Source organism: Sporobolomyces salmoneus (genome assembly GCF_050403485.1).
Source record: "Sporobolomyces salmoneus JCM6883 DNA, S_salmoneus_JCM6883_v1_ctg32, whole genome shotgun sequence".
Taxonomy (NCBI): domain Eukaryota; kingdom Fungi; phylum Basidiomycota; class Microbotryomycetes; order Sporidiobolales; family Sporidiobolaceae; genus Sporobolomyces; species Sporobolomyces salmoneus.
In genome coordinates, this window is record NW_027481131.1 from 147,204 (window position 1) to 169,350 (window position 22,147).

Sequence of the window (22,147 nt, forward strand, 5' to 3'; positions counted from 1 at the left end):
CCTCACCCGACTGGACAGCAAGGCACATCAACCAAAAGATTGAGACCAATCTATCGCATCATGCCCAGTCCTCTCCCTGTCGAACTCCTTCGCGTCATCGTCGACCACTTCCGTCTCCCTCCCTTCACGAGCAATCTTCGCACTATCGAACTCGAGGACGAGTGCCGTTCTGCGTTATACTCCCTCTGTCTCACGAATCGCGTCTTCCATCAAATCGCTCGACCTCTCCTCTACAACTTCGTCCGAATTCCGAAGGGCAAAACTGTCGAAACTCTCTCACTTCTCGTGAAAGATTACCAGAAGAACGTTGGACTTTCTTTAATCGAAACGATGATGATTGACACCGATAAGGAGGAGAGATTCGATTCGAAGAACACTGAGGATTTGATGCGTCTCTCGAGGAAAGTTCCGACGGCGCTTGTCGCGGTCAAGCACCTCATCAGCTACTCGGGATTCTGGACTTTGGAAGAGTTCAATGGCACGAGTCAGTCTTGCGGAGTCCCTCATCTTCAATGGAGGTCACGCTGATTTTGTCCCGTGCTGAACAGACCTCTCGCGAGTCTTCCTCAACAACGTCCAAATCGACACGGAGGCGATCTCGGGCCTGTTATTCCCTTCTATCCAGGTTCTCGGCTTATACAACGTCTTCCTCAACCCGGACCCGCTTCCAGCGGCGAGTTTCCCGGCTCTTCGTCACTTGGGTTTCGACAAGGGAGCAGTGCTCGACCCCGAGGACACGACTACCCTGATCTCACTCCTTCCACAACTAGACTCGATTATTCTCATGTCGGATGTCCTCCTTGAGGCCATGCCCAACATCCCTTCGCTCCCCTTCGCCTCCGTTCTCGTCAACCACGCCTGGGACATGTTCATCGAATCAAGGGGACTCTCGGCATTGCGCGTAGTATTCCTTCGTCTTCTGATCGCGAGCGTTTCATCAAGAGCAGCGGACACCCAATGCGGCTCTTTGATCGACTCTTTTGCCGGGCTCCTCAAGGATCCCCATCAATTCACTCGCCTTGAACTGATCTACCTTCCCTCTCTCGACGCCCTACCGTCACAGTATCGAGAGCCCGACATTATCGCTGCAATTGAGAAAGTATCGCTCGCTGCAAAGGATCGTGGAATTCTCGTCATGGTTGAGGATCAGTCGGAACAATTGAAAGCAGAATGTCAGATCTCAGAGGACTTCATGAGGAGGATGACACAGAAGAGGATCGAGGAAGAGGTCCGATCGAACTTGGAAAAGTGAGCGTGGAAAGGAGACAGGACCAAGGCTGGGTCTTCAGAGTTCTTTCGTCGTTTGTAAACTTTGAGCGTTTTGTCTCGTTGCTGTCCTTTCCCTCTGTCAATCTTCGATGGTCATGCCGTTACCGTGGGCCGCAGGTCTCGAGTCAATCCCCTGCTGTATCTCCAGACGCTCGACACTGGAAATTGGCCGGACCAAGAAAGGGGGAGAGAGACTTGGGCAACAGGCTGTCTTGATTACGACTCCGCGTTACGGCACATATCGTCGCTATCTCCCGTTGATGCGCGACCAGCAAACTCTGACCGGATCAAGCCATCGCAAGTAAATAGTTGGATCCCTTCTGAATTACCCTTTCCATCTTTGGATGTTCCCTCTACACTAGCTGTATCTAATTCCAGCACTATATCCCGCAACTACCGATGCTTCCTCATGCCTGCTCCTGAACATTCCCTGACGTTTTCCTCGAAGGAACGGAAGCCGAGTCGGGGTTTTCGAATTCCGGAATCGACGTTCGATGACGTTCGAGGGATAAGAAAGCTTTTGCCGAAATGTTGATAGCGGAGGTCGATGTTGTTGCGAACGTAGAAGGTCAAGGCAATGGCTGGTGAACGAGCGGTGAGGCGTCGTCGGTGAGATAGATGCGGAGGGGTTAGGTTGAATAAACGAGTGACGAAGAAGTGGTCGAAACCAGTTTGAATATGAGAATCGCAGTGGTTCTAGCTTTGTGAAAAGTTCAAATTCAGCTCTATTGCGAATCGGAAGAAAAATCCAAACTCACGAGAAATGAAAATCGTTCAGTCAAGTCGCTTAATCCAACAGCGCGTACCATGACTTCCTTCGATCTCCCTTCGATAATGTTCTTTCTTTCCCTCAAGCCGCTCACGACGTCTGAAAGTGAATGATTGTCCTCCTGCTTCGTGCTGTCGAGATTTCTCTGACTTTCGCTGCTCCAAAGCGATCTTCTCTTGCTCTGCTTTACTCTTCGTCTTCCTCGTCGTCCTCGTAGTCCATCTGCGGCATAAGAGTATCAGCATCGTCATCGAAAGAAGTGCTTCGATAGAGGAGAAGAGACTAACCATATCGTAAACGACTCTGAGTAGAAGACTACAGCTCGGGCAAGTCGCTACTTCTTCTCCCTTGGCCAGTTGTGACTACACGGGCGCACAAACAGGAGTCAGTCTCGTGCTTCGAGTGAGGAGGCAAAAGGGAGATGAGATCTTTACCCTGGAGATCTCGAACCTATCTCCACACGGACACGGGTAGTGAAAGACCTGCTCAGTTGTTACGTAGAATTAGCTGCTATTCGTCAAGCTTGATCAGCGAGGGAGATGTTGGCTCACCTTTTTCACATCGTCCCAGGCGAAATCTTCGATCTCGACCTCGTCGTCTGCAGGTGAAAGGCGGAACGTATTAGTTAAGCTGGCATGACATCAGGGAAGAGCTGGAGACTCACAATAGGACACCATCTTGCGGAAGATTCGAGTTCGCGGACCGGCCGGAGATCAAAAAGAATTCGACGCTCGAGTCGGTCGACTTGATCCCGCGTGCATCTCTACTCATTCGTTGACTCATCCACCGACAGTAAACAACCGCAGGTGACTCGGAACGGACAACTCTTCCAACTAGAGAGCTCCTCAACCCTTCAATCCTCTCGTTCCCGAGGATCCTCACCACATGGTTCAACAACTCATCTTTTCAAGCTCCACGACAAGGCCGAACAGAGAGCTGTGGTGCAGAACACACGCGGATGTATGGAACGGTGTAGACTTTGATGACTGTTGGAGAAAGAGGTCAGTCTTCTTTGACCCAACTTTATCTCCTCCTGCATCCTCCCGTCGCTTATTGGGCGAGAAGTACGCTGACAGAAACCTGCATTGTATCTTAGAATCTTTGACGGCTTCATTCCCGCCCTCTTCCTCGCCTTGTCCCTCCTTTCCCTCTCGATCCACCTCGTTCGCTTCCTTCTCCGCCTCAAATCTCGTTCGAAACACTCGAAGAAGTACCTTCCGATACCCTCGATATCTGAGAACGTCAATGCTGGACCCACCTCCGCCATCTCAGTAGCAGAGAACCAAGTAATCCTGAAAACAGTCAAGCGAGAAAGTCCAGATTGGTCCTCACCTGCGACGCAGAAGGAGTTACTCGGTTCAGCAGCAGTCGTTGCTTTGGATGAGGAACAAATCGACGAAGACAGTGGACCAATTACGCTTAGATTGGCTGCCAGGGCAGTTTGGGGATCGAAAAAGGATCTGTTGAATGTAGTTGGAACGGGTGCGACGGTTAGTCTAACGGTGTTCAAACTAGTCGAGGAGCTGAGGAATCACACAGATGGAGCTGGATGGAGTATCGTGGCGATGGTAGCGTGGAGTTGGACGTTCCTCCTGTCGATCGCGAAATTCTGCCTTTCCTTCTCTCACCGACTCTTCGCCCTCACCCATCCCGATCTTCCTCACCGAAACCTTCCCGCATTCTACACGACTCTCGAGCGACACGTCATCCCCTTCTTCATGTTCTACTCGACTCTCACTGCCTTCTTCGATCTTCGCACGGCTCTCATCGTCTTCTACGACCGAAAAGCGTTCCCTTCTCCATTCGTCCACCTCATTCTCAACCTCGAGGCATCGATCTTTGCTGTCTCTACATCTCTCTTCGTCCTCGAATTGTTCGCCCCTCGTCCTTCCCGCTTCTCCTCTCGCTCCTCGAAACCGTCGACTCAGAAATCTTCGATTCCTCCTTCTCCCGAGATGCACGCATCCTTGATCTCCCTCGCGACTTTCTCGTGGCTCGAACCCTTTCAACTCCGAGCTACGTTCCCGAATCTCACCAAGTCCCCTCCTCTCACGCTCGAAACGACCCCGGACCTTCGACCCGACGACAAGACTGCTCGAGTTTTCCTCACTTACCGACTGTCCCTCCAAAAGCTCGACAAGCTCATCCATCGACTCCCTTCTCCTTTCAAGCGTCTTCTTCGAATCCGCACCGTCGAAGATCTCGGCTTGACTGGACGACTTCTCTACCATTTCGTTCCCGAGCTCCTGGTCCAACAACTTTGGTCGCTCGTCCGAGTAGCCCTCACAGCGGCACCCCCTCTTTGCCTTCAAGGGATCCTCGCCCATCTCGCTCGCCGACAGAGACACGAAGAATCTCCGACTCACGTCGCAGTGCTCTACGCTTACGGTCTCTTCATCACGACGATCGTTGGCGCTATCGCCGCGTCGCAGGGACTCTACATCGGGAGGAGGATCTGCATTCGTTTGAGGAGTATCATCGTTTCTGAAGCTTTCACGAAAGCTCTACGTCGCAAGGATCAAGCTGGAAGTTCTGTGCCGAAGAAAGAAGAGGACGGAGAGGAAGTCTCAAAGGTCGAAGCACCCGTCAAAGAAACGAAGGAAGAGGAGGAGGAAACGGAGCTATCAGCAAGTTCAGGAAAAATCATGAACCTGATTTCGGTCGACACTTATCGAGTGTCAGAAGTTTGCGCCTACCTGCACTTCTTGACGACGGAAATGCCTCTCTCGATTATCGTCATCGTCTATCTCCTCTTCCGACTCCTAGGCTGGTCTGCGATTGCTGGAGTTGCCGTCCTCCTGATTCTCCTCCCTGTCCAAACTCAAATCGCCGCCCTCTATAACCGTTATCAGGAACAACTTCTCGCCGCCGCCGACGCTCGACTTACGCTCGCGACCGAAGTCATCAGTCAAGTTCGAATCGTCAAGTATTTCGCTTGGGAATCGAAGTTCCTCGAGAAGATGAACGAGACTCGAAGGAAAGAATTGTCGGCGTTATGGAAACGAGCTTTGACGATGGTTCTCGGGCAAAGTGTCATGTTTGGTGCGCCTGTCCTCGTCGGTGCTTCGACCTTCACTTTCCATACGAAAGGTGAGTTTTTCCTTTGGACGCTCAATGGGCTCGACGCTCACTCGCTGGTGCGTGTCAATCAGTGATGAAACAAGATCTCACCGCCGAAACTGCTTTCACCGCTCTCGCTCTCTTCAACGTTCTGCGCAGTCCTCTCGAAAGCTTCAGCGACAGTAAGTGAGAGGTTCGTCGATTGCTCGATCGTCAACTGACGCTCTCCCTCTGCAGTGTTTGTGAATGTCCTACAAGCTTACGTCTCACTCAAACGAATCGATAAATTCCTCGCCGAGGAGGAGACGCACAAGTACTCAGTATTGAGCGAATCTTCGTCCGAAGATGACCCCAAAGTTGGATTTGTCGACGCATCGTTCACCTGGGCAAATGAAGAAGATGCGCGGTCGGACTCAAGCGTCTTCAGGGTATCAGGATTGGATTTCGCGTTCCCAGAACAGAGCTTGAGTATCATTCTAGGTCCTGGTCAGCTCTCTTTCCTCTCTCAGCCGGCAAAACAGCCTACTGACTTCTTGCGGTGTAGTCGGATCGGGTAAAACTTCGCTCCTCATGTCTCTTCTCGGAGAGACGAATCGACTCTCCGGTACCGCCTTCCTTCCCTCACCCGTCATCCGATCCGTCTCGACCAACCCCGCTATTCTCACCGACTCAACCGCTCTCGCCACCCAACAACCCTTCCTCGTCAGCGCTTCAATCCGCGAGAACATCCTCTTTGGAGCAGGCCTGAACGATTCGAGGTATCGAGCTGTACTCGAAGCGTGCGCTTTGAATCCCGACCTGAAGCAATTCGAGCTTGGGGATGACACGGAAGTAGGAGAACGTGGTACTGTGCTCAGTGGTGGACAGAAAGCTAGGATCAGTTTGGCGAGAGCGATTTACTCTTCGGCGAAATACGTCCTTCTCGACGACGTTCTCTCCGCTGTCGACAGTCATACGTGAGTCTTCTCAATCCTTACAGATTGGAAGCAAGTATTGACTGAGGCTCTTTGATCGCAGGGCTCAACACCTCGTCGAGAAATGCTTGACGGGCAAACTCATGAAGCACCGAACTTGTATTCTCGTCACTCACTCTGTCGAACTCTGTCTCCCTTACGCCTCATTCTTCGTCTCAATGGACAACGGAGCGGTCGTGTCTTCGGGATCTACCGGCACATTAACCCCGAGGACCATTCAGAAACTCGGACAAGCGGACGACGAGGAGCGTAAAATGGCGGAGGCGAGCGCGATCACGATCGAGGAGATTGCGAGAGAGATGGATGAAGGCGCTCCCGGCGAAGCGGAGGAAGAAAGGAAGAAGAAGATGGAGAAGCTCAAACTTGTCAAAGACGAAACTCAGAGTCAAGGGGCGGTTTCCGGAGCCGTCTACCTCTTGTACATTCGGGCGCTAGGTGGACAGGGTCCTCTTAGTGGATTCACCTGGCTTCTGATCATTGTTGGCGTTTATGTCCTCGCCCAGATTTCGGATGTCGGTGAGTAACTCTCGACAGGTTTCTTTGCTCTTCTCACTAACGAGTCTCTTACGCCTGCCTGAACAGCTGTCAGTCTCGCTCTTCGGTACTGGGCTCAATCATACGATACCATCGAAGCTTCCGCCAAGTCGCTCTTCGTCGCAACTATCCGCTCTCCCCTTGCACACAACGCGGTTGAGTCTTCGACGCAACACAGTCCCGACTTCTGGTTGTCGACTTACTGCATTATCGCTTTGATCAGTCTCGTTCTGTCTTCCGCTCGAGTTGCCTTCTGTGAGTCTCCATGCACTCGAGCTACACGGTTCTTGACCCAAACTTACCTTTGCTTTGCTCTCAAAGTCCTCTGGCGAGGTGTCTGCGCCTCGAAAGAGATCTATCGCCTGCTAATCTCGAAGATCCTCGGAGCGAAGAGTACGTTTCCTGCTCCGATCGAGTTCTCAATATCGCCACGATTGTTGACGTTCGTCCTCCGATGCAGTTCGGTTCTTCGACTCGACGCCGACTGGACGAATCCTCAACCGACTCTCGAAGGATACCGAGACCATCGACCAGGACATCGCTTCGACTGGATCCTACTTCGTCTTCGAAATCTTCGCAGTCATCTCGATCATTCTGACGATCTCGTTCTCGCTTCCGGCTTTCCTCCCTGCCGCTGCATTCATCTCGCTTCTCTACTGGTGCGTTTAAGTCCCCATTACTTCCTCACGATGTAAGCTGATGCTGACCCCCTCTTGCAGGCTCCTCGGGTTGATGTACCGAGCTTCGTCCCGAGAACTCAAAAGAACAGAGAGTGTCACGAAGAGTCCAATCTTCTCGCTCTTCGGCGAAGCTCTCTCGGGAGTCTCGACGATTCGAGCCTACGGAGATGGACAACGATTCATGGAGCAAATCTTTTCGCTCCTCGACCAGAACAATCGTCCATTCTTCGTCCTTTGGGGAGTCAACAGGTGGCTATCAATCCGAGTCGACGCGTATGGAGCTCTTGTAGCACTTTTATCCGCTCTCTTTATCATCTTTGCGCCTCGAATGGATCCTTCTCTCGCTGGTTTCATCATGAGTTTCGCTCTCGGTAAGCTCTTCTTCACCCGATGGATTCGACCAACTCACCTGCTCGAGGAGCTGTGCCACTGACACCGATCTCGTCGCCTTGTCATAGCTTTCCAAGATCGAATTCTCTGGGTCGTTCGTCTCTTCTCGACGATGGAAGTTAATGCCAACTCTCTCGAGCGAGTTCAAGAATACACTCTCGTCGAACAAGAATCTCAGGGCGGCGTAGCACCTCCCGCACGCTGGCCTGACCGAAACGGATCGATCAAGGTGAAGAAATTGACGGCGAGTTACGCTCCCGAGCTACCGCCAGTTCTCAAGGAAGTCTCGTTCGAAGTCAAGGGTGGAGAGAAAGTGGGCATCGTCGGGAGGACAGGTATGTCTAGAGGGAAACGATCCAGCCTTTCTCCAGCTAATAGTTTTTCTTCTTCGACATACAGGTAGCGGCAAATCTACACTTGGTCTCTCCTTCTTCCGCTTCATCGAACCAACGTCTGGTTGTATCGAGATCGACGGACAGGATATCAACAAGCTCAAACTTCAACACCTTCGATCGGCTCTCACGATTGTTGCCCAAGATGCCGCCTTGTTCGCCGGCACTCTCCGCTTCAACTTGGACCCTTTCGATCAGTACGAAGACTCGGCGCTATGGGATGTTCTCCACCGCGTGCAGATGGCCTCGCTCACGGCGGCTACTCCGGTCGCCTCGAGACCTGTCAGCGATGCGGGATCAGACGAAGAAGGAACTGTGACGCTCGACGACGCCGAAGAAAGGTTCGTAGTCAAGAGCCTCTCGATGGAGGTCAAAGAAGGAGGAAAGAACTTCTCTGCTGGTTCGTTGCAGTTCTACGCTCGACTATCATTCGTCGTGCTAACAGACTTTTTGCAATCCTTGCAGGTCAACGTCAGCTCCTCGCTCTTGCAAGGGGTATGTTGAAGCTCAAGTACTCGTCATCTTCGATCCTTATTCTCGACGAATCGACTGCTTCCCTCGATCACGCTACCGACGAGCAAATCCAGCGAACGATTCGAGACGAGATGAGTGACGCTACGATTCTCTGTATCGCTCGTAAGTTTCACAAGCTGCCCCTTCAGCACGATGTCTCGCGGCATTCACTGATTGACGAGCCTTTCTTCTTCGACGATAGATCGCTTGCGAACGATTATCGACATGGATCGCGTTCTCGTTCTCGATCACGGAGTTGTTCTCGAGTACGACACTCCTCTCAATCTCCTATCGAACAAGAACAGTAGCTTCGCAGCGCTGTGCGAGAAGAGTGGAGAGCTCGAAGTTCTTCGCGAAATGGCAGAGAAGAAGGAAGCGTCTCGCGACACAGGGAACTAAGGGTCTTTCTCGTTAACATCGTGTAATATACTCATAGACTATTGGCCTCTGGTTCTATCCTGGTTCGTGAAACCGAATCTCCGGATTTCCTTGCGAAACGGCCGGACCTTATCAGCTCTCTTTCCTTCATCTCCGTTTCATCTCGTTTATCAACGTGAGGTTCCTTCATAGGATTCCTGAGATCGTTCAGAATGCCTGACGACCGACCTTCGATCGCAGTCGTGCCTGCTTCGTCGCCGAATCCGTCTCATCAAATTAACAGCAGCAATCAGCCGACGTCAACACAGTCTCGACGCAGGTCAATCTCCCGCTCTTCTCAGGGTAGCGCATTTCGGTCATCTCTAGGAGGGAAGCCTATCTCGTACGGTTCGATGAGGAGGACGGGCTCGCAGGGAAAAGGCTCGCAAGATGGAATCGGTAGTGACAGCGCAATCTCTGATAGCGAAGCTGGGAGCGAGAATGGGTTGATGAGAATGTTTGGATCGTTCAGTCATACCAGGGAAGAGATCAGAGACGGTAAGTCTTGCCCCGAAACGGTTTCGCTTATCTCCCTCCCCTATCTCAATCGTTCTCCCCTATCGAACACATCTGCTCTCCACGAGCATGCACTCGAGGGGCTCAGGGAGAGTGTACGAAGCCATCCGAGATGCGAGCTGACGTTCATCTATCCTTTCTCGGTCCCTAGGTTCTGCTCGACTTGCTGCAATCTCCCTCTCGTCAAACTCGCCTCCGAAACCAGATTCATCCGATTCATTAAGCTCCCATTCGTCTTCAGCTCCAGCTTCAACCCCATCTGTAATCGATACTTCCTCATTCACTGGCTCTTCCTCTATTCCTGATCCATCCCCAACTTCAAACCTTGCGAAAGCTCGTCCTCCCCAGCTCGACCTCCCAGCGAATAATCCTCAACTTATAGAAACGACTTCCACCCCTTCCCCGATCGCTGAAGAACCTCCTTCACTTCTTCCTTCTCCCTCATCGTCGACGGAACGAACTCCTCTCGCTTCTCATGTCACTCTACCCGCCGACCAGAAGGAAGACGATCCTTCTCCAGTCTCATCAGCTTCGGGTGGGGAAGGAGGGAAGACTCCGACTCCGAAAAGGATGATGCAGCAAGCTCGTCGGAAAAGAGCTGGAGAATTAAGCGGGAAAGGTAGCGAGGTGGGCACGACAGGGTTGAGGAAGAGAGCGAAGAAAGAGTCAGAGGATGAACGGGAGGAAGAGAGAGTCTTGGGAGACGAAAGAGGAGGAGGTAGAAATGGAAAAACTGGAGATTACGACGGTGTTGAGGAGAACGGCGAAGATCTCGCGGATGAAGACGACGAGGATGTAGTAGAGGGACACGGAAGAGAAGAGCCAACGGAAAGAACACCTCTGTTCGGTTTGATCGGGCAGCGAGGAGGCAGGGAAATATCGATTGACAAGGATGGTTTCGTTGCACGAACGAGAAGAAAGATGGTTAGCTGGGGAAATGGAATCGGCGCGACAGCTACAAAGACGAGGAAAGAAGACCTGATAGATATTGGGAAGACTGCAGTCTCCTCGATCCCTGCAGTGATTCTCGGGTCAGCTCATACCTTTTCACTCGACATCTGTTGATCCAAGTAGACTCACTCTCTCGCCCTCTATTCAGAACATTGATGAACATCCTCGATGGAATCAGTTTTGGACTGATTACGTTCCCTACAAATCTCCAGCCGTTCGCCAATTTCGGAGGAATCGGAATCTCAATGTTCTTCGTTTCCTGCATCGTCTCTCAACTCGTCTTCACGGGAGGAGGACGATTCGGATCAATCTTCGCCGGTGGAATTGGATCCATGATGATTGAGGTCGTACCCTTCTTCCACGCGATCGTCAACATTCTCGACTCACGGATCAACGACGAAGAAACCCTTGTCGCAACGACTATGCTCTCGTTTGCCCTATCCTCGATCTTGACCGGTCTCGCCTTCGGACTACTCGGAAAACTGAGACTCGGGAGAATGAGTGAATTCTTCCCTCGGCACATTCTTGTGGGAACGATTGGAGGAGTCGGAGCTTTCCTTTTCGTTACTGGGTGAGCACATGTATCTCCAGCCTCATCGATGACTGCAACTCCTGTGCTGACCGCTGCGTCTCGCTGTTTATCCAGTTTGCAAGTCTCGACTCGGATCGGAGAAGACAGCGCTTTCTCTCTCGAGCTCGTCAAGTACTTCTTCACGCCTCATGTTCTCGCACTCTGGGTACACTCGTCTCTCACTCAACTCGCTTCGTAACTCTCGCTCACTGATCGTTCTTCCCTCGCAGGTTCTTCCTCTCATTCTGGCGATTCTTCTCCGACTCATCACAGCACGCTACCAGCACCCGTTGATCTTCCCAGTTTACTTCCTCGGCATTCCCGTCGTATTCTACGCAGTCGCGTTCGCATGCGGCTTTTCAGTAACAGAATTGAGGGAGAATGGCTACGTTTTCGAGTTGTCAGGAGTCGATAACAAATGGTACGAGTACTGGACTCATTTCAGTAAGTCGCTCTCCTTCTCGACACTTGGAGTCGATCCTGACTTGCTTGTCGTGAATTACAGACTTCAAGAAGACGGATTGGTTAGCAGTCATCGAAACGATTCCGACTCAACTCGCTCTCGTCTTCTTCGGTCTCTTGCACGTTCCCATCAATCTGCCAAGTCTCGCCATCTCGATCGGAGAGGACAACGTCGACACTGACAAGGAGCTCCTTTCTCACGGTATCGCTAACATCGCTTCGGGTCTGGTTGGGTCGGTTCCAAACTACCTCTGTGAGTCTTTTGTTTCTGTCCCCCTAAAGTTTCGAGCTGACGCGCGATTCTTGCGTTCTAGGCTACGTGAGCCCACGCCTCGATTAGTCTCGCGAGACCGTGATTAATGTTTAACTGACTCCTTCTTCAATGAGCGCAGGTCAATTCGGTACTGTTCTACAAGGTCGGAGGCTCGACGAGAACTGCAAGCTCTTTACTCGCCCTCAGTAGCTTCGGAGTTCTCGTCGCAGGACCTGGAGTAATCGCCTATCTTCCGATCTGTGTCGTCGCGGCTCTCATTTTCATTCTCGCGATCGATCTCGTCAAAGAGGTGAGCTCTTTCCACTCATAGCTGAGCTTCGCCCGACTGACTCGATCTCACTTCTGTTAGGCCGTATGGGATACGCATGGTCGAGTCTCTCAATTCGAATACCTTACGATTTGGACAATCGTCATCGTGATGACTGTTTGGGATTTCGTAATTGGACTCGCAGCGGGACTCGTCCTCGCATGCGTCTCTTTCGTCGTCATGTCTTCGCAGAGACGAGCGATTCGTTCGATCCTAACCGGGTCCGTCGCTCGTTCGACTGTTCGAAGACACCCGAAACAAACCGCGTTCCTCAAGGAGGTCGGGAAGCAAATCCGAGTTATCAAACTTCAAGGTTTCCTCTTCTTCGGAACGATCTCGAGCTGTGAGGCTACGATTAGGAAGATTCTAGAAGCCGCGAGTTGGACGAAAGACCCGATTCGATTCCTCGTACTCGATTTCTCCATGGCTAGTGGTGAGCTTTCATCGTTGCATCCAGTTTACTCGCTCAAAATTGATCAGGCTTGAGATTACAGGTGTCGACTTCTCTGCCGCCGAGGCTTTCGTTCGAATGCACCGACTTCTAGATGAACGAGGAGTTCAACTCGTTTTCTGCGGCTGTCCAGTCGACTCCTCCGTTGCCGTCGCCCTTCGAAGTGTAGATCTATGGTCAGATGGCCCGGAAGAGAAAGTCGTCGTCCTCGAAAACCTCAACGATGCCCTCGAACACTGCGAGAACGCCTTCTTGAGGAGTTTATATTCGAAAACGTTCAAACCTGCCGCTCAGTCGAGCGCGAGTACTTCGGTCATGACTTCGCAAATTGGTAAGCTCTCTCGACTAATCGGATCAGTCTGATAAGCTGACCATCCCCAATTCTACAGAGATGCCGAAGAGCGATTTGGACAGCGACATCGAAGGATTCGCAGGTTCACCTCGAGCGAATCACCTTCGAACCGCCGCGAAAGAGACGATTTCTCGACACGAACCAACCAACACGACGATGAACTTCCAACAACCGATGCCGATCCTCATGCAATCTCTACGGCCGTATCATCCTGATTTGAACGAAGATTATTGTTTCGTAAGTCGGGAGAAGCGAGTCTCGCGTTGTCTTTCCTTGAGCTTACCGCCCTCTCCATCTTCGTAGCGCTTATCTCGATACTTCAAGAGAGTTCACGTCGAACGAGGAACGATATTGTGGAAGGTCGGTTCCGAACCTGATGCGTGAGTCTCGTTTTTTTTCTTTCTGCAGTTTCGCGCTGTCGGTCTGACTCTCAATACTCTCGACAGGTTCTACGTCATCGAATCCGGTATCCTTCGCGCGAACTATGTCTTCCCTGACCATTCACACAGCGTGAGCGAATCAATGGTCGCGGGAACGATCGCAGGAGAATTATCGTTCCTCTCTCGAACTCAACGCAACACGAACGTGATCGCCGAACGCGATAGTGTACTATGGAAGATGGAAGTGAGCAGTCATGAAGAACTTGGGAAGAAGGAAGGGTGGACGTTTGCGAGGAAATTTGAGGAGGTTTTGCTCAAAATCGCAAATGCCGAAAGTGAAGGTGAGCTCAAGCTTCTCTCTGCTCCACGAGTTGATGACTGACTCGGCTTGATCTGGCGTCCTTGTCTCGAATAGTCTTGATGGTAAGTAATGTCCTCTCTGCTGATCTGCGTCTTGACTTCGAGCTGATCTCTTTTTTCTCTTTTCGCAGGGTCATTTGATGTCGTCGCTCTGAGATCTCAGCATGTGTTGTCCTCTTTTGTGTTCTGTCCATTCCGCTTCATTCAGTCGCATCCTCGCAATTCCATACTCTGTGATCTCTTTTGAACCACAAGTCAAGTCAGATTTTAGGAGAAAATCGCACAAATTCTCAAGTCCTCAATTCGGCACACCTTTCGCTTCTTCTCCTTCTCCTTTCCTTTCCTCTTTCCTCCGACCCACCTTCAAGGCTGCCTATATGGTTTCACCTTTTACGGGGGCATCTCGATCTAGTTACACTTGTCGTGCTCTCTACCTTGGTAGTCTGCCCTCACGTGCAACTCTTCCTCTTCTCTCCTTTCGCAAGTTTTCGCTTTCGAGAGCGAATCTCTTCTCTTCGCGCCTCTCTTTTCGTTTGTAGTAGCATCTCACCGTTCAGTCTATCCGTTCAGTGCGTCAGCAGCCTATCGAGGCCGAGTCAAGAGGAGGGTGGAAAATTTGTGATCAACTTTTTTTTTTGCTCTTCTCTCTTCTTCCTTCTCCCTCTCTTTTCACCAACGAATGCGCTGAGCGCCTTATACATAGCCCAGAGAACTAGATCAGCATCTCTGCGGAACCCTTCCCCTCCTTCTCTCCCCACTTGACGAACGAACGAACAAACTGCATCATCTCCTCTTCTTAAAAAATGGCAAACACTCCTCCCGCACTCGATTTGAACGGTCCAGTCTCGCAGGGAGTTGTCACCTCGGTCCTCCCTAGCCGCCCTCCTTCCCCTAGTCGCCGAGGACCCAACAACCGACCTGTTCAACCCATCACCTCTCCCCCTTCTCAAGAGATCGCTCAGCTCTTCCAAGGCGCAGAGGCAGCTCTCAAAGGTGTAGATGGACAAAATGGACCGAACAAGATGTTGTTGGAGTTGGCAGATGGATCGGCTTACGAGGGTTATTCGTTCGGAGCAGAGAAGTCTATCGCAGGAGAGTGTGTCTTCACGACTGGTGAGTTACCATTCTCCACTCATTTTCAGAGCTCCGAAGCTGGTGAACAAGTTGTAGGGAAGAGCGGGAGCTGACATCTCTGTCAATCGGCCGACAAAAAATCTCTCAGGAATGGTTGGTTACCCCGAATCGCTCACCGATCCTTCCTACGCTGGACAAATCCTCGTTCTCACCTACCCCTTGATCGGATCGTACGGCGTTCCAAAGCGTCCCCCTCCTGGAACGAACCCCAAGACTCTCCCTCGCGAATTCGAATCTTACAAAATTCACGTCGCTGGTCTCATCGTCGCCAATTATTCCGGAGCTGGAGACGATTTCTCGAACCACGAGGCCTTCTCGAGTCTCGGGGACTGGCTCAAGGAGGAGGGAATTCCCGCGGTTTACGGTGTCGATACTCGAGATTTGACGAAGAAGCTTCGCGAACGAGGAAGTACGGTCGGAAGGATGAGCACGAGGAAATCGGGAGCGGTCGAGAGTGATGGAGCCGACTGGAGGGAAGCCTACGACTCGCTCGAATACCACGACCCGAACCGAGACAACCTCGTCGCTGCGGTTTCGACCAGGGAACCCGTTCTCTACCACGCTGATGAAGGAGTTACCCCTCTCCGACACCCATCTGGACGACCCCTTCGTGTCCTCTGTGTCGACGTCGGTATGAAGTACAACCAAATCAGGTGCTTCACGAAACGAGGAGTCGAACTCAAGGTCATTCCTTACAACTACGATTACCTCTCGCCCAACGAAGAACCTTTCGATGGTCTCTTCGTCTCGAACGGACCCGGTGATCCCGCGACTCTCCAATCGACGACCGTCATGCTCTCGAAGGCGATCGAACGAGCAGCTTTTCCCATTTTCGGTATCTGTCTCGGTCACCAACTTCTCGCTCGTGCTTCCGGCGCATCGACTCTCAAACTCAAGTACGGTAACCGAGGAGCCAACATCCCTTGTACCTCGCTCGTTAGCGGTCGCTGCTACATCACTTCGCAAAATCACGGATACGCCGTCGACTCGACTACCCTCACTCCCGGTTGGAAGGAACTCTTCGTCAACGCGAACGACTCTTCGAACGAAGGTATCTACTCGACTGAACGACCTTTCTTCTCGGTTCAATTCCACCCTGAATCGGCCCCTGGTCCTCGCGATACCGAATTCCTCTTCGACGTCTTCATCTCTGCGATTGAAAAGAGTCTCGATGCTCAAGCGAACGGTCGTCAACTCACTGGACCCGTCGAATTCCCTGGAGGAACCGCCGCTGAGAACGCCGCGAAAACTCCTCGAGTCGACGCGAAGAAGGTTCTCGTTCTCGGTTCTGGAGGTCTCTCGATCGGACAAGCTGGAGAATTCGATTACTCTGGTTCGCAAGCGATCAAGGCGTTGAAGGAAGAGGGTATCTACACTATTTTGGTCAATCGTGAGTCACCCTCTCATCGTATCTCGATTCTCACTTCGCAAGCTGATCCTCAACTCTGTGTTCGCAGCCAACATCGCTACTATCCAAACTAGCAAGGGGTAAACTATCAAAGAGCTCTCTACATCTCGAACCGGAAAACTGATACATCGCGATCTTGCAGTCTCGCCGACAAAGTCTACTTCCTTCCCGTCACTGCCGATTCCGTTCGCAAAGTTATCAAGCACGAACGCCCCGACGGTATCTACGTCACCTTCGGAGGACAAACCGCCCTCCAAGTCGGTATCCAATTGAAGGACGAATTCGAAGGACTCGGCGTCAAAGTTCTCGGTACTCCTATCGAAACGATCATCATGACGGAAGATCGTGAACTCTTCGCAAACGCCATGGAGGAGATCGGCGAAAAGTGCGCCAAGTCTGCCGCCGCCAACTCGGTCGAAGAGTGTCTTACCGCCGCGAACGATATCGGATACCCCGTCATTGTTCGAGCTGCGTTCGCTCTCGGAGGACTCGGATCTGGATTCGCCTACAACGACAAGGAACTCGTCGAACTCTGCACGAAGGCCTTTGCTACCTCTTCGCAAGTTCTCGTCGAACGCTCGATGAAGGGATGGAAGGAAATCGAATACGAAGTCGTTCGTGATTGCCGAGATAACTGTATCACCGTTTGTAACATGGAGGTAAGTCTTTCTATCTACTCGTGACTGTCGGAGCTCAGTCCCTGACACACTCGCCCGTCAGAACTTTGATCCTCTCGGTATTCACACTGGAGATTCAATCGTCGTCGCTCCCTCTCAAACCCTTTCCGACTCCGACTACAACATGCTTCGTACGACCGCCGTCAACGTCATTCGTCATCTCGGAGTCGTCGGAGAGTGCAACATTCAATACGCTCTCAACCCTTACTCGCAAGAATACTGCATCATCGAAGTCAACGCTCGTCTCTCTCGTTCTTCCGCCCTCGCCTCGAAGGCTACCGGTTACCCTCTCGCTTACACTGCCGCGAAACTCGGTCTCAACATCCCTCTCAACGAGATCAAGAACTCGGTCACGAAGAACACTTCGGCTTGTTTCGAACCTTCGCTCGATTACCTCGTCGTCAAGTTCCCTCGTTGGGATCTCAAGAAGTTCACCCGTGTCTCGACTGCCCTCGGGTCCTCGATGAAATCGGTCGGAGAAGTCATGGCAATCGGTAAAACTTTCGAGGAAACGATTCAAAAGGCGATTCGTTCGATCGATCCTTCGTTCTCTGGTTTCGGAAAGGTCAGTCTCCCCCTCTCTAACTCGATTTTGTGATGGCTAGCTCATCCGCTCGACGTGCGTAGAACCCCTTCCCGATGGAGGACATTGACGAAGAGCTCAAGAAGCCCACCGACCGTCGAATTTTCGCCATCGCGAACGCTCTTCACGCTGGAAGGTCCGTCGAAGACATCCACAAGCTCAGCAACATCGATTTGTGGTTCCTTCGCAAGCTCGAACACATCGTTCGAATCGAAAAGACTGTTCAGTGCGTTTCTTTTTCCTTTCCTTCTTCCGAATGAGCGATCTGACCTTCCCTCTGTCCCAGACAATACACCGCCGCTCAAATCCCTCCCGCCCTCCTCCGTTGCGCTAAACAAGTCGGTTTCTCTGACGCTCAAGTCGCCAAGGCGGTCGGATCGAACGAGCTCGCCGTCCGTCGTCTCCGGACCGACTACGGAATCACTCCTCGCGTCAAGCAAATCGATACCGTCGCCGCCGAGTTCCCTGCGTTCACCAACTATCTATACATGACTTACAACGGAGCGGGACACGACGTCGATTTCAACGACAAAGGAATCATGGTCCTCGGATCAGGAGTTTACCGAATCGGTTCTTCGGTCGAGTTCGATTGGTGCGCCGTTCGAGCTATTCGTACGATTCGTGACCGAGGATTCAAAACGGTCATGGTCAACTACAACCCGGAAACCGTTTCGACCGATTACGACGAAGCGGACCGACTCTACTTCGAAAACATCTCGCTCGAAACGATCCTTGACATCTACGAAGCCGAAACTTCGAGCGGAGTCGTCATCTCGATGGGAGGACAAACTTCGAACAACATCGCCCTTCCCCTTCACCGGCAAGGAGTCAAAATTCTCGGTACTTCCCCCGAGATGATCGACATGGCGGAGAACCGATACAAGTTCTCTCGTATGCTCGACCGACTCGGCGTCGATCAACCTCTCTGGAAGGAACTCTCGACTCTCGAAGCCGCTCACGAATTCTGCGAGAAAGTCGGTTTCCCCGTCCTCGTTCGTCCTTCTTACGTCCTCTCCGGTGCCGCGATGAACGTCGTCTACTCTCGGGACGATCTCGATGCTTACCTCAACCAAGCCGCCGCCGTCTCGCGTGATCACCCCGTCGTCGTCACGAAATACATCGAAGAAGCGAAGGAAATCGAAATGGATGCCGTCGCCCTCGACGGAAAGATGGTCATGCACTACGTTTCGGAACACGTCGAGAACGCCGGTGTTCACTCTGGAGACGCGACCCTCATCCTTCCTCCTCAAGATCTCGACCCCGAAACCGTTCGTCGAATCGAAGTCGCTACGGCCAAGATCGGAGCTGCCCTCAACGTCTCTGGACCTTTCAACATTCAATTCCTCGCGAAGAACAACGAGATCAAGGTCATCGAATGTAACGTTCGTGCGGCTCGTTCGTTCCCCTTCGTCTCGAAAGTCACCAACATCGACGCGATTGAAATGGCGACCGATATCATGCTCGGACTTCCCGTTCAACCTTACCCGACTCTCAACCTCCCGAAGGATTACGTCGGAATCAAGGTTCCTCAATTCTCCTTCGGTCGTCTCGCTGGAGCTGATCCTATCCTCGGTGTCGGTGAGTTTCGAAACTCTCTTCCTGCATCGTTGAGAATGTTTGCTGATTCCTCGCGTTCGCTCTGCAGAGATGGCTTCGACTGGAGAAGTCGCTTGTTTCGGAAAGGACAAATACGAGGCTTACCTCAAGGCGATGCTCTCGACCGGAATGAAGTTGCCCAAGAAGAACTTCCTCTTCTCGATCGGTCCCTACAAGGAGAAGCTCGAACTCCTCCCCTCAATTCAGAAACTTCACTCGCTCGGCTACAACATCTTCGCGACGAGTGGGACCGCCGATTTCCTTCAAGAACACGGTCTTCCCGTCAAATACCTCGAAGAACTCGAAGACGATGGATCCGAGAAGAAGGAGCAAAAATCCGAGTACTCACTCCGAGAACACATCGCCAACGGCAAGATCGACCTTTACGTCAACTTGCCGTCGAAGAACCGATACCGTCGTCCCGCAACCTACATGTCGAAGGGTTACCGTTCTCGACGAATGGCCGTCGATTTCGCCGTCCCTCTCGTCACGAACGTCAAATGCGCGAAACTCCTCATCGAAGCGATCGCTCGTAACCCCTCTCTCGAAGTTTCGAGTGTCGATTTCAAGACTTCCCACCAAACTCTCACTCTCCCCGGTTTGATCGACTCTCGCGTCTTCGTCCCTAACGTCGTCGCTCCTAAATCGACCGACTTCGCCGAGGTTAGCAAGGCCGCGCTCGCTGGAGGATTCACGACGATTCAAATCCTTCCTTCGGGAATTCAGGGCAGCGTCGAGGACAGGGACGGTCTCGAGATCGCTCGCGACAACGCGGTTCAATCCTTCTGCGACTACTCTCTCAGCGTCGCCGGAACGAACGAAAACTCGGCTCAACTTTCCGGAGCTCTCGTTTCCGCCGCTCGTACCCTCTTCCTTCCCTCGCACAAACTCTCCGCCTCTGCCGACAAGATCTCGACCGTTGCTCAACACTTTGCTGCCTGGCCCGCGTCGAAACCGATCGTTACCGACGCTCGCACGACCGACCTCGCCTCGGTGCTCCTCCTCGCCAGTCTTCACGGTCGATCGGTTCACATCACAAACGTTCAAACCGAGAACGACATCCGACTTATCGCTCTCAGCAAGGAGAAGGACCTCAAGGTCACTTGTGACGTCTCGGTCTACTCTCTCTTCTTCGCAAAGGAGGACTTCCCTGGATCGACCTGCTTGCCCTCGAAGAAGGATCAAGCCGCTCTCTGGAACCACCTCGACGACATCGATGTCTTCTCGACCGGATCCCTTCCTTACCGCCTCGCGACCGAACTCAAGGAGACTTACTCGCCACAAGCTGGTCACGAAGAATCGATCCAACTTCTCCTTTCGGCAGTCAACGATGGACGACTCACTCTCGACGACCTCACCGCTCGTCTCAGCGATAACCCTCGAACGATCTTCGACCTCCCCGCCGCCTCGCCCGATACCTACGTCGAAGTCGAAATTAGCAGGACTCTCGTCGCCCCCAAACGATCCTACTGGTCTCCTCTCGCTGGCAAGAGGATCTCTGGAGCTGTTCACAGGGTCGTCCTTCGTGGAGAGACTGTCTTCCTCGATGGTAAATTCGTATCGACGAAGCAAGCTACCGGACGCGACCTCTCTTCCCTCGCCGGCGCTGCGAAATCGGAACGCAAGGCTCGCTTCTCGGTTTCCGCGAGTCGACCTTCGATGCAATCACTCGGGTTCTCGAGCAAACCTTACGAGACGACTCCCCTCTCTCCCACCACCTCTTCCTCGGCCGTTTCGACTCGTTCTCCCAAACTCGGTTCGACCCGATCTCCTCGTCTCGATGCCGCCGCCGATCCTTCCCTCCAACCTAGTCTCATGTCGTTGACGAGCGCTCCCGCTTCCCTCCCTCTCTCGACTTCGAGCCCTACCGATTCTCTCCTCAAACTTCTTTCGACTGCGAGCCGAGCTTACCAACGCCGACACGTCCTTTCGGTGCGCGCCTTCACCCGAGACGACCTCCACGTCCTCTTCGGTGTCGCTTCCGAGATGCGTATGCTCACCGAACGAAACATTCCGATTGAAATCATGCGAGGAAGAGTTCTCGCGAACCTCTTCTACGAACCTTCGACTCGAACCTCTGGATCGTTCGAAGCCGCGATGGCTCGTCTCGGAGGATCGACCATGACTGTCACTCCTGGAATGTCTTCGGTTGTCAAGGGAGAAACTCTCGCCGATACGGTTCGAACTCTCGGTTGCTATGGAAACGTTATCGCTCTTCGTCACCCTGGTGTCGGAAGCGCTCAAGAGGGAGCTCGTTACTCCCCTGTTCCCATCATCAACGCTGGAGACGGTATCGGAGAACATCCTACTCAAGTGAGTTTAAGTCGACTTTACTGTCTCGTTCCCTTGACTGACTTCAGTCTCTGCAGGCCTTCCTCGACATTTACACTATTCGTGAGGAACTCGGTACGGTCAACGGACTAACAATCACGATGGTTGGAGACTTGAAGAACGGACGAACGGTTCACTCTCTCGTTCGACTCCTTTCGCTCTACTCGGTCACTCTCAACTTTGTCGCTCCACCCGGACTCGGCATGCCCGCTTCCGTCAAGGCCGAAGCCGAGAAAGCCGGTATTCAAGTGTTCGAAACTCCTTCCCTCGCGAGCGTCATCGCGAAGACCGACGTTCTCTACGTGACTCGAGTTCAACAAGAACGATTCACCGATGCGGCCGAATACGATCGAGTCAAGAACGCTTACGTTGTCAACAACGAGTTGTTGGCCGGTGCGAAGGAACACTGTATCGTCATGCATCCTCTTCCTCGTAACGCTGAACTCGATCCCGAAGTTGATGTAAGTCTCTCTCTCTCTCTCTCTCATTCTCTCTCTCCTTCTCTCGCATTTTCCTGTGATACTGACTTCTCCTCCCTCTTCTCGACGTCCGCGCACAGTTCGATCAACGAAGGGCTTGTTACGTTCGACAAATGCGTTACGGTCTCTTCGTTCGCATGGCTCTACTCGCTCTTGTCGTTTCCCCTACTTCCGTCTAGAAACCCCCCCTCCCTCCTCTTCCTCTCGGTGTATCAATCTATCTTCTTGTGACTTATCTCGGCTCGTTCTCTACATGGTTCTCATTCTATCTCTATCTCTCTCACTCTCTACGAAAAACTTGTCAAATCATACAGCAT

The 22,147-nt window shown here is 52.4% G+C and overlaps 4 protein-coding genes across 4 annotated transcripts; all 4 read left to right on the top strand.

Moving 5' to 3' along the window:
• Nucleotides 1-60: 60 nt before the first annotated feature.
• On the top strand, nt 61-1,252 carry JCM6883_004103 (uncharacterized protein; the record flags this gene model as incomplete). The annotated part of the gene is made up of 2 exons (XM_076632982.1): nt 61-484; nt 549-1,252. 2 exons carry the CDS (start codon nt 61-63, stop codon nt 1,250-1,252), a joined length of 1,128 nt encoding a protein of 375 aa, XP_076487063.1.
• A 1,671-nt stretch (nt 1,253-2,923) lies between these two features.
• On the top strand, nt 2,924-8,980 carry JCM6883_004104 (uncharacterized protein; the record flags this gene model as incomplete). Its single annotated transcript, XM_076632983.1, has 14 exons — nt 2,924-3,039; nt 3,135-5,128; nt 5,191-5,280; nt 5,336-5,584; nt 5,643-6,054; nt 6,116-6,588; nt 6,655-6,861; nt 6,928-6,999; nt 7,067-7,265; nt 7,326-7,657; nt 7,745-8,011; nt 8,076-8,468; nt 8,534-8,704; nt 8,784-8,980. The coding sequence occupies 14 exons, from the start codon at nt 2,924-2,926 to the stop codon at nt 8,978-8,980; spliced, it is 5,172 nt and encodes a 1,723-aa protein (XP_076487064.1).
• A 191-nt stretch (nt 8,981-9,171) lies between these two features.
• On the top strand, nt 9,172-13,777 carry VSB1 (Vsb1p; the record flags this gene model as incomplete). The annotated part of the gene is made up of 15 exons (XM_076632984.1): nt 9,172-9,496; nt 9,666-10,545; nt 10,614-11,036; nt 11,112-11,202; nt 11,267-11,480; nt 11,542-11,751; nt 11,813-11,817; nt 11,891-12,061; nt 12,122-12,512; nt 12,574-12,861; nt 12,920-13,119; nt 13,186-13,262; nt 13,329-13,603; nt 13,678-13,685; nt 13,754-13,777. 15 exons carry the CDS (start codon nt 9,172-9,174, stop codon nt 13,775-13,777), a joined length of 3,582 nt encoding a protein of 1,193 aa, XP_076487065.1.
• A 648-nt stretch (nt 13,778-14,425) lies between these two features.
• URA2 (bifunctional carbamoylphosphate synthetase/aspartate transcarbamylase) lies at nt 14,426-22,009 on the top strand (the record flags this gene model as incomplete). Its single annotated transcript, XM_076632985.1, has 10 exons — nt 14,426-14,735; nt 14,845-16,146; nt 16,214-16,244; nt 16,307-16,823; nt 16,885-17,406; nt 17,469-17,650; nt 17,711-19,002; nt 19,070-21,333; nt 21,390-21,812; nt 21,911-22,009. 10 exons carry the CDS (start codon nt 14,426-14,428, stop codon nt 22,007-22,009), a joined length of 6,942 nt encoding a protein of 2,313 aa, XP_076487066.1.
• Nucleotides 22,010-22,147: the final 138 nt, after the last annotated feature.